This window comes from Ovis aries, chromosome 9, assembly GCF_016772045.2.
Source record: "Ovis aries strain OAR_USU_Benz2616 breed Rambouillet chromosome 9, ARS-UI_Ramb_v3.0, whole genome shotgun sequence".
Lineage (NCBI taxonomy): Eukaryota > Metazoa > Chordata > Mammalia > Artiodactyla > Bovidae > Ovis > Ovis aries.
Window position 1 is genome coordinate 51,338,551 of NC_056062.1, and position 12,205 is coordinate 51,350,755.

General features: G+C 35.3%; 1 protein-coding gene across 2 annotated transcripts in view; it reads left to right on the plus strand.

Moving 5' to 3' along the window:
- Window positions 1–6,506, plus strand: part of CRISPLD1 (cysteine rich secretory protein LCCL domain containing 1) — a 51,444-nt gene extending 44,938 nt beyond the window's left edge. For both annotated transcript variants that reach the window (XM_004011749.5, XM_012183888.2), the window contains 2 exons: window positions 2,262–2,392; window positions 5,400–6,506. In XM_004011749.5, the coding sequence (XP_004011798.1) occupies window positions 2,262–2,392; window positions 5,400–5,451 (183 nt within the window). In that variant the 3' untranslated portion in view covers window positions 5,452–6,506. The remainder of the gene's footprint in view (window positions 1–2,261; window positions 2,393–5,399) is intronic.
- Window positions 6,507–12,205: the final 5,699 nt, after the last annotated feature.

Genomic DNA, 12,205 nt, shown 5'->3' on the forward strand with positions numbered 1-12,205 from the left:
TTTAAATGGTGAATAAGATGACTCCTCAGAGTAAGGATTCAAGGTTTTAGATGTATGGTATTTTGTGATATAGCGAAAACACGAAAAGGATTAAACAGCTTGGCATTCGGTCTCTCTGATCTAATAAATACTGACTGATGCCGCAGAGTTCAGAGCACAGTAATAAAGCAAGGTCACGTAAGATGCACATGCCTATGTGAACTTAAAAAAGCACATTAAGTCACTCATATGTGCATAGAGATAAGAAAAGAGCACACCAGTGGGTTCAGAAAAGACCCTTGGGGCTATGGCATAGATTGCTTTATACTGAAACAGTTCAAGTGTTTCATTTTTGTGGGATTTCCTCAGGCTGTACTCAGCTATTGACAAATTTTGGTAGAACATTTGGATGAAAGCAGATATTAAAATCTATAGAAGACTTATTTGGTCAAAAGAAAAGCGTTGACTTCTAGAATTAAGTTGTGTAAAAAATGAAAGTGTTTGTTGGGCCTGAAACAATTCTCTCCTTTATAGAAATTTCATCCAATTCTGATTATATAACTGGTAGAATGCGAATATAGAACTTTCCTAGTACTTCATGTCAGAACGTTCAAATCAGAGTGATAGACCTTGCACATCTAGGTAGAAGCTATGATTGTTACTTCATATTTTTCTTCTTGGGGTTATTCTTTTGGGCAGGTTTTCTCTGCATAGATTTTATTATCTAATAGGAAAAGCAACCCCATTTTTAATACATGCTTATATGTTGGAAAAGGGACTATCGAGATATCCATACCTATGTGTGAGTTGTTTAAAGTCAAAACTGAATATAAATGGGGTGCAGATAATCCAGCCTGGGAACATTTGGTCAGTGACTGGAGTGGGGACTAGCAAAGGCTCAATTTTTAAAAAATATTTACTGATTGATTTGGCTACGTCAGTTCCTAGTTGTGGCACGTGGGACTCCTCTCTGCAGTACTCAGATTCTCTAGCTGTGATGCGGACTCAGTAGTTGTGGAGCGTAGGTTTAGTTGCCCTGTGACATGTAGGATTTTAGCTCCCAGACTAGGGATAGAATCTGTATCTCCCAACACTGCAAGGTGGATTCTTAAACACTGGACCACCAGACAAGTCCCAAAGGCTGAAATTTAAGAATAATAAATAGGCCCTTGACGAGATAAAAGGAGCTAATTTGCATTTTATTGCTTGGACAATAGTATTAAAGTTTGCAGTTTCCACGGTTAGCTGGTGAAGGGATCTTACCCATTCAGCCACCCTAGAGATTGGCCTTCAGATCTCCACTTGCTCAGCATTGGCTTTTTTTTATTTTCTGCTTTAACCTGAAATAGTTTTGTTGATATTTGAATTTCTTTCAATAGGACATTTGCTTTACACCACAAGGTATCTCCAACTGGATTTGTTGTTGTTCAGTCACTAAGTTGTGTCCCACTCTTTGTGACCCTATGGACTCCAGGCTCCCCTGTCCTTCATTACCTCCCGGAGTTTGCTTAGATTCATCCATTGAGTTGATGGTGCCATCCAACAATCTCATCCTCTTGTCACCCCCTTCTCTTGCCTTCAATCTTTCACAGCATCAGGGTCTTTTGCAGTGAGTCGGCTCTTCAAATTCAGGTGGATGAAGTATTGGAGCTTCAGCTTCAGCTTCAGCATCAGTCCTTCCAATGAATCTTCAGGGTTGATTTCCAAATCTATCTGGATTGTCAAAGTACAAAATACCTTCCCTCTCCCCACCCCCAACCAAAACAAACAAACAAAACCCCAAACCCACAACTTAGCTTCAAAAAAGTTTTAAATAAATGAGACTCTAAATATTTACATATGGGTCAAGAAATAAATCACACTATTTACAAAAATACACAAACCAAGTCTTATATCAAAATTGGCTTTAACTTTGTGAATTTGATTGAGCTTCCCTGGTGGCTCAGATGTTAAAGGATCTGCCTGCTGTGCAGGAAGACCTGGGTTCAATTCCTGGGTCAGGAAGACCCTCTGGAGAAGGGAATGGCTCCCCACTCCATGGGTAGGACAGAGGATCCTGGTGGGCTACAGTTCATGGGGTCACAAAGAGTCGGACATGACTCATCAACTAACTCTTTGTGACTTTTGAAAGATTCCTTTATGCACAAAGCATCATCCTATAGTTGCTCACTGGGAATCCATAGAGAGATGGATGTCAGTGACTTTGTGTACAATTGAAGAGAAGACTGGACAAATTCAGCAGGCATTTCCTAATGATGGTGGGTTTTTCCTTGCTTCCTCAGCTGTCCAGTATCTGCAGAGCTGCTGTACATGCTGGCGTGGTTCAGAATCAGGGGGGTTATGTTGATGTGATGCCTGTGGACAAAAGAAAGACTTACATTGCTTCTTTTCAGAATGGAATCTTCTCAGAGAGGTAAATTAACATATGTGTACATATATATTTATAAACATACATATATAATATATATATACATTTATATATCATCTCTCCCTTTCTGCTGGCTTTACAGCCAAGCTGCATGGCTTTGAGGTTTCGTGTCTAAGCCAGTATGCTTCCTTTACAGGCTGTAGAATTGTTGATCTTCCAGGGATGGGAGGAGCCGTAGTACCAGAGGTGCCTGTCTCCTGCAGGCTTATAAAAATCAACATGAAAATCGGATTACAAGTCAGAACCATTCTTTTGTTAACTGCTCTTATAAAAAAGAAATTTCTTTCATCCTCTTTCGGATTTTCTAGATTAGTGTTTATATGTAATTCTTTCTAGGTGAGCAAGGCGCTGAATATTTCTCTAATCCAGTTATCTGACAAAGTATTTGACAAAAACAATGAGTCCAATTTTCTCTGGAACCAAATTCTCTGTTTGATTGGAGGTTGGATGCCTAGTATGGTATAAATGAACCCTTTCAGGTTAACTTATATTTGGCTCATTGGTATTACATATTTCAGTGGTTTGAGAAAAATGCATGTAACTTACTTTATCAAGTAATAATAAAAGTTAAGAGAAAAAACAAAAACCCTGTAGTGATTTTTCAAATCATTGGTGCTTATGGAAGTAGAATTAAGTCTGTGCGTTTTGTATAGATACAGGAAAATTCCTAACTTTTAAACATTTACTGAATTCTTCAACGGTTTGTTTGCACATATGGTAAAGTTTTTCTAAAGAACACCAAAGGACGTGCCATGCAGGTTATCTGGATTGCCTTCACATAAGCATCTGGGTGCCATTCTTCATCAAATGACAGCTTTGTATTTAGCATCTAGTTTCCAATGAGACTGTATCATCAAGAGGCTATTGTTAAGAAGTTGACTTCTCAACAACCTGGCTTATCTGGCTCTCCCTAGAGTACTAACTTACTGTTTCTTAAATCTGAACAAAATTGAGATTGTATTGCCATCATACTTCCTAATATTTTTAACATTTATGGTTTCAAGAAAAAACTTCATGAGGAAATTTAATGGTCAAACATGGAGTATCTAAGAATTTCTTTAATAAAATGTTAACAGGCTCATTCCCTACACCCTTCCCCTGTCTGTCACCCTCTCTCTATTTTATATATCATATCGTATACATATATATATTTATTTATTATATATATATGTTATATAAAGTACATTAGGGCTTCCCTGGTGGCTCAGATGGTAAAGCATATGCCTGCAATGTGGGTGACCCAGGTTCGATCCCTGGGTAGGGAAGATCCCCTGGAGAAGGGAATGGCCACCCACTCCAGTATTCTTGCCTGGAGAATCCCATGGATAGAGGAGCCTGGTGGGTGATAGTCCTTGAGGTCACAAAGAGTTGGACATAACTGAGTGACTTTCACTTCACTTCAAAGGAGATTGAGTTAAAGAGAATGATAATGCAGTTTTATATGCTAAATTGAGTAATGTGATCTCATTCACCTATCATATTTAAAAAATTTATTTAGAAACAATAAGATAGATGATATCCTAAGAAAACTGAGACTAGTTTTGAACACCTACCATGAATTTTCCAGATGCTGTTGGCCCTTTAAGTATATGAACTTGGCTCTACCAGTACCCTTATAAAGTTGGTTTTACAAACTCTGATTTACAGATATGTTAATTGAGGCTCAGAGAGGTTAAATGATTTGCCCCAGGTCATATAACTAATAAGTCTCAGAAATCAGATTCATCACTAGTTCTGTAAGTTCAGAAATAACACATTTTTCCAGTTTATCAGTTTGTACAAAGATGCTTTCTAGGGCATTTTGTCAATTTGTTTCCTACAAATAAAAATGCCTTTCAATTAGCCATATGCTTGTATGCAAAACCTGCTGTGTGTGTGTGTTATTGTGTAATGTGGTGTGTGCACAGTTCTAACATTCTTTTCTTCATTTTAAAATTCTCCCCTTTTGTAGTACATGAATACATATATTAAAAAATTGCATTTTGTATCCCCATAGCATTTATTGTATTTATCTCTAAAAGCTTTTTTGTATTGTTTAGAAAATAAACTTTTATGCAAAAGTATAGACTTCAAAAGTTTACATTTGATTAGAATAAATGATGATTAATGGTTTTAACTTGAGGCATTTAAGCAAAACATACCCTGATTAATGTTGTCAGAGAGCATATAAATAATTTATTAAAGAGTAAAAGGAATGATTCTGCATTGCTTTGAAGTTCTGTTTTAAAATATTTCTGAAAAGAGATTGAGTGATTTGTGTTTGTGTTCGTGTTTCCATTTTGGTGAAGAAATACTTAGAACCTTCCAGACTTGACCATTAAATTTCCTAAGATTTGTTTTAAACCATATATGTTTAAAATATTAATAAGTATGCCAGCTACATAGGGCTTCCCAGGTGGCTCAGTGGTAAAGAATCTGCCTGCCTAATGCAGAAGACACAGGAAATGCGGGTTTGATCCTTGGGTTGGGAAGAACCCCAGGAGATGGGAATGGTAACCCACTCTAATATTCTTGCCTGGGAAATCCCACGACAGATGAGCCTGGCGGGCTCTAGTCCATGGGGTCCCGAAGAATCAAACACAACTGAGTGGCTAAACACCAACACCACAAACTTTCAACCATGCCAGTTGTAAACCTGGATCTTAGTATTTCCCTAGTAGAATGGCTGAAGAACTGCTTAACTCTACTTTATTGGAACTAAAGGTGGTAATGTATGAAAACATGACCTGGAATCTTTGAAGTTTAATATGAAGTACCAATATTACTTCTGTGCACCTTAAATTTCTTTAGTAAACTTGTAGCCAGCATATGATTTAAAGAATTGTGTCATCCCCACTCAAGCTTTCCAAGAACTATAAATTCTAGCAGTTTTGAGAAAGATGACCATCTGGATTCACAGAGCTGTTTTATTAACTGTCATAAGAAAGCATGATTTGTTTGAAGGATTATGCATGGAGATGACATCAATGTACTTTGTGTATTTTTTTTGCAGCTTACAGAATCCTCCAGGAGGAAAGGCATTCAGAGTATTTGCTGTTGTGTGAAACAGAACAGTTGGAAGAGGATTGTAAAGACTGTTCCAAATACCACGTTTCTTAAGTTTGTATAAAACTGTAACATTACTGTACAGAAGATATCAGCTATTTTCAGTCCCCCCAAAGGGCCAAAAGCATATAAATCTTGATAGACTACATCTGTAAAATAAAACATGGGACATTATTAGCTTTGGGAAAAATAATGAATATGTAATGGTTTTAGAAATCCTGTGTTAAATATTGCTATATTTTCTTAGCAGTTATTTCTACAGTATTACATAGTCATAATTATTTTACATTTCATATATTATGTTATATGGTGCTTTGTATATGCCACTAGTAAGATGAAACTAAACATTGAATGTGAATGGTCCTCAGAAGATCACCTGGTGCATTTAAAAACAATAATAAAAACAGTAACTCTAAGGATGAAAAAGATTTTATTTTACCAGGTTCAGTGCTATGATTACCTACTTCATATAATATCAAATAATTTTCAATGAAATACCTGTATAGTTTTTCTCTTCTATTAAGTTTAGGTATATAGAATATTAAATCCTGATGTTGCACTTATTTTATATAAAATAATTTCTTAATATCCAAGTGAATCTGTTAAAATGTTTGATTCCTTGGGAATGACCTTAATAGTAAATGGAATTATGTCAGAGTAGTGGTACGAAGTCATTTCTAGTGATCCTATAATAGATTAGGATTAAGCATGGGCCACCAGAGCCTTCTATGTATTGTTCAAACTGAGGTCACACATTTATAGTGTTATCCTGGCAAATACTCCTGCAGGCCAGGAAGTATAATAGCAAAAAATTTAACAAAGATGAACTAATGTATTGTATCACCATTGCCACTGATTTTCTTACTGGCAAATGGCCTTGTGAATAAATGTTGCCATATTATTGTATCTGTAATGGTGATATATTTGTTTGTATGGAAAATGTATTGTGCTTTAAGACTAAAAAACTGTAAAATGTTAATTTTGTTAATTTTTTTCTGCTGGTGAATCTACTCTTTCCCTGTAAACATATTAAAATTAATCATGTTTCAAAGTATTTTCTTTAGTCTGTTTTGTATCCTTATTTTGATTTAGAAATTATCTTCAGTTGGCAAAATTATGTGAATCTTTTAAATTTAGGTTATTAACATTAATCTAAGCAACTCCCCTCATACCAGCTGTCCTCAAAGTCACTGTGATTATTTAGGTATTTGTGAAAGAGAAGATAGATGATTGTATATTATATATTTAGAAGCATCATATCACGGGAAAATTTTGGAAAAAAACTAAAAGGATTATAAGTCAAAAGGAAATAATTCGAAAGATACAAAGTATTTACAAAAAATTGATAACAAATACTTCAAATATTTTTAGAAAGGAAATGAGTAGGCGTTTAGGAACAGATAAAAGAGAGATAAATTACATGCAGGGATCAGAGAAAGCAAGAGAGCTGAATAATACCAAAAATGGAAAGAAAAGAAGGGCTCATATAAATAGCTGCTGAAGAGCGAATGATGAAGAAACTAACATCATGATCAGTTATCAAATATTGGCTGTGAATTGGTTCAAAATATAGGTAATCAAAAAGTATCCATTTATTGAGAATTTTAAAGCAAATTTTATAGGATCATCTTTTATCTGAAAGACACATACACCTTCTTAAATATAAATTGTAAACTTCAGTCAGATTGAGCTTCTGTTCCTCACTTCTTTCCCCAAGCAGGGACACTGCATTAATTCTGTCAGTGTAAAAATTTTTATATTTGACTCTGGTTTAGCTACTCATCAGTTTTCTGTACCATTGCAGTGTTTCCATGAGGAGCCTTTTCATTTGGTTCCTCTCCATTCTTTCTCAGTACATCATTAATTTTTTACTGTTATTTCTCTCTTCCATAGACTCCATTATTTAAGAAAACCAAGTCATCTTATAAAAGCATTTAATCCCCTTCATAGTCTTGCTCCCTATCTATCTGTGCTCTTCTACACAGGGTGTGGCCTAGAGTAAGTTATACCCCTTTTTATGCTTTCCTGATAGCTCAGTTGGTAAAGAATCCACCTGCAATGCAGGAGATCCTGGTTCAATTCCTGGGTAGGGAAGATCTGCTGGAGAAGGGATAGGCTACTCACTCCTGGATTCTTGCGTAGAGAATTACATGGACTGTATAGTCCATGAGGTTGCAAAGAATCACACATGACTGAGTGACTTTCACTTCACTTTCATGCTTCAATTACTTCACCTGAAAAATGGGATAAATAATACCTCATAGGGATTGCTCTAAGAATTAATTGAGATGTCATGTATAACCTACTTAAAAGAACATTAAACAATATGTTAGTTGACTAACATATGTTAGCAATACATTAGTTTTTATCACTAGTATTTTTATAATAATATTTGTTGTTATTTAGCCTGGTGAAACTATGCATCTGTCATAATATAGTACTGATCCTTCAGCACTTAACTAAACGTGAAATACTCCAGGAATTTTTCTGCAACTGTCTTGGTAAGAATGAAATAATGCTGTCTAATAGGCCTTTTTAATTTAACCATATTAATTTTAAAATTTTGCCTTGTATTCAGCTCTTTAAATTTTAGGATAATCTCCTGAAAATGGTGATACTCTTAACCTGTCTCTCTACTCCTGAAACAGTATATGTCCTCTATAAACAGTCAGTATTAATGAATATTTCAACAATCCCAAATTTAATTCTTGATTATGTAAGTAGACATTGTGCATGTTAGCTGAGCAGCAGATAAAATATTAAAGCTAATTAAAATAGTTTATTGATAAAACATTCTAAATGTGGACTTAAAACAGAGGTAATGCTTATACAGTAGTATTAATATTATTTTAGCTTTCAAAGTTTACCAGACCACATGTTAACTATTACTTTAATATTCTTCATCTAATACAAAACATTTGTGCATTTCAAGCGGAATAAAGTAGTCAAAATTTTTTTCTTTCCTAAATATGTTGATAAATTATATGTTTTAAGTTTTTCTATTTCACTATTGTAATTTGAAGTCTTAACTTTAGCATATCTACAATGTTCTTAGAAGAAATATAAACTCTTTTGAAGAATATGGTGAACTAAGCAAAGAAATACATCTATAAATTTTACAAATATACCAACTTCTGATTTGGGGTTTCAGCTAATTTATTGCACACAGAACTACACTGTTTATGTTGATTTAAAACCCTTATCTGATGTGGTATTTCATCCCTGGCTCCATAATATTTAGGAGCTGAAGAAATAGTTTAGTGAAATTATCTGAACCTTCTTCACTAATTCATTGGAATTAAAGGCTAAATTATATGCTTGAGATTTTTAAAAGACAAACTTGTTAGAAATCTACTATTTTGCTTAGTAGTTAGATATTCTCATTTCTTCTTATTCTCCAATCCCTGCCATAGTCTGCAAAATAATCAGAGTGTAAAACAATGCTGATAAGCAAATATCTTTGTACTAGATCATTAAATTTTGAAAACTAATTTTTCAGCAATTGCTGAAAATATATTCTAATTGAAACTCTAATTGTCAACTATATTTATGACTACACTGATGAAGATGAAAACAGAGGGCCTACCCAAGACTACATCTGATAAGCTCACTTTTAGAAAGAGAAATGCATGTAAGATGAAATAGAAATCAGGAATACATATTTAAAACTGTATGGGTTGATGTAAAATAACTTTAAAAATGTTAAGTCCCAGCCTGATCTTTTGTGGTTGTTCAGTTGCTGAGTTGTGTCCGACTCTTTGCAACTCAATGGACTACATGCAGCATGCCAGGCTCCTCTGACTTCCACTATCTCCCAGAGCTTGCTCAAATTCCTGTCCACTGATGCTATCTAATCACCTCAGTCTCTGCCACCCCCTTCTCCTCCAGCCTTCAATCTTTCCCAGCATCAGGATCTTTTCCAATGAGTCAATTCTTCGCATCAGGTGGCCAAAGTGTTGGAGATACAGGTTCAGCATCAGTCCTTCCATTCAGGGTTAATTTCCTTTAGGATTGATTGGTTTGATCTTCCTGTCCAAGGGACTCTCAAGAGTCTTCTCCAGCACCACAGTTCGAAAGCATCAATTCTTCAGTGCTCAACCTTCTTTATGGTCCAACTCTGTCATCCATACATCACTACTGGAAAACCATAGCTTTTACTATAAAGACCTTTGTCAGCAAAGTGATGTCTCTGCTTTTTAATATGCTGTCTAGCTTGGTCATAGCTATTCTTCCAAGTAGCAAATATGTTGTAATTTCATGGCTATGGTCACTTATGCTAAAATAAATATTTTTTTCAGTCATATGAGAACAACTTCGTTAGTAACAATACAATGAAAAACAGAAATAAATAAAAGAACAAAAAATAGCACCCCTCTCTGCCTAGCCCCCGGGAAGCTTTCTGCTTTCATTCATTCCAGGGGAAGAAATAAAATGTATTGAGCTCTAATAGTGTGTTAGAAACACTGCTTTACATTTCATATATATTATTTGATTCTCACAACAATCCTGTGAGGCAAGATTACTTTTCCAAATTTATGTATTAGAATGCAGATTCTAAAAAATTATATAACTTATCTCCATGAGAACTCTCCAAAGTTACAAGGACTTTATTTCAGATTTTAATGAACTAGATTCAATCATTTTAAATCAAATTTATTGAAGTGTAGTTTAAGAAAATGTTTGCACTTATTGACAGCTTCCCAGGTGGTGCTAGTGGTAAAGAACCTGTCTGCCATTGCAGGAGATGTAAGAGGCGTGGGTTCAATCCATGGGTCGAGAAGATCCCTCTGGAGGAGGAAATGGCAAAACACTCAAGTATATATCTTTTTCTTTTCTTTATCTTTTTTTAATTGAAGGATAATTGCTTTACAGAATTTTGTTGTTTTCTGTCAAACTTCAATATGAATCAGCCATAGGTATACATATATCCCTTCCCTTTTGAACCTCCCTCCCATCTCCCTCCCCATCCCACCCATCTAGGTCGATACAGAGCCCCTGTTTGAGTTTCCTGAGCCATACAGTAAATTCCCATTGGCTATCTATTTTACATATGGTAATGTAAGTTTCCATGTTACTCTTTCCATACATCTCGCCCTCTCTCCATGTCCATATGTCTATTCTCTATGTCTGTTTCTCCCTTGCCACCCTTTAAATAAATTCTTCAGTGCCATTTTTCTAGATTCTGTATATGTGCATTAGGATACAATATTTATCTTTTTCTGACTCACTTCACTCTGTATAATAAATTCTAGGTTCATCCACCTCATCAGAACTGACTCAAATGTGTTTCTTTTTATGGCTGAGTAATATTCCATTGTGTATATGTACCACAACTTCTTTATCCATTCATCTGTTGATGGACATCTAGGTTGGTTCCATCTTCTAGCTATTGTAAATAATGCTGCAATGAACAATGGGATACATGTGTCTTTTTCAACCCTGGTTTCCTCAGGGTATATGCCTAGGAGTGAGATTGCTGGGTCATATAGAGGTTTTATTCCTAGCATTTTTTCACAGAACTAGAACAAAAAATTTCAAAATTCATGTGGAAACACAAAAGACCCCGAATAGCCACAGCAGTCTTGAGAAAGAAGAATGGAGCTGGAGGAATCAACCTTCCTGACTTCAGATTATACTACAAAGCTACAGTCATCAAGACAGTATGGTACTGGCACAAAAACAGAAATATAGACCAACAGAACAAGATAGAAAGCCCAGAAGTAAACCTATGCATTTATGGGTATCTTATTTTTGACAAAAGAGGCAAGAATATACAATGAGGCAATGACAGCCTCTTCAATAAATGGTGCTGGGAAAACTGGACAGCTACACATAAAAGAATGAAATTAGAACACTTCCTAAAACCACACACAAAGATAAATTCAAAATGGGTTAAAGACCTAAATATAAGACCAGAAACTGTAAAACTCTTAGAGGAAAACATAGATAGAACACTCGATGATGTAAATCAAAGCAAGATCCTCTATGACCCACCTCCTAGAGTAATGGAAATAAAAACAAAAGTAAACAAGTGGGACCTGATTAAACTTAAAAGCTTTTGCACAGCAAAGGAAACTATAAGCAAGGTGAAAAGACAACCCTCAGAATGGGAGAAAATAATAGCAAATGAAACAACTGACAAAAAGAAAAAAAAAACTGACAAAGGATTAATTTCCAAAATAAACAAGCAGCTCATACAACTCAATACCAGGAAAACAAACAACTCAATCAAAAAGTGGGGAAAAGAACTACACAGACATTTCTCCAAAGAAGATATACAAATGGCCAACAAACACATGAAAAGATGCTCAACATCGCTCATTATTAGAGAAATGCAAATAAAAACCACAATGAGATATCACTTCACACCGGTCAGAATGGCCATCATCAAAATGTCTACAAACAATAAATGCTGGAGAGGGTGTGGAGAAAAAGGAACACTCTTGCACTGTTGGTGGGAATGTAAATTGATACAGCCACTATGGTAGACAGTATGCAGATTCCTTAAAAAACTGGGAATAAAACCACTCTACTATTCTTGCCTAGAGAATGCCATGGAGAGAGGAGCCTGGTGGGCTACAGTCCATGGAGCCACAAAACATCGGACACGACTGTTGCGACTTAACATGCATTTATTATATACTTTGATGAGTTGTATTAGTTTTCTAATCCTGCTGTAATGAAGTACCACAAAATGAGTGGTTTAAGCAAAAGAAATTTGTTGCTGAAACTTAGTCACAGTTCTGAAGACTA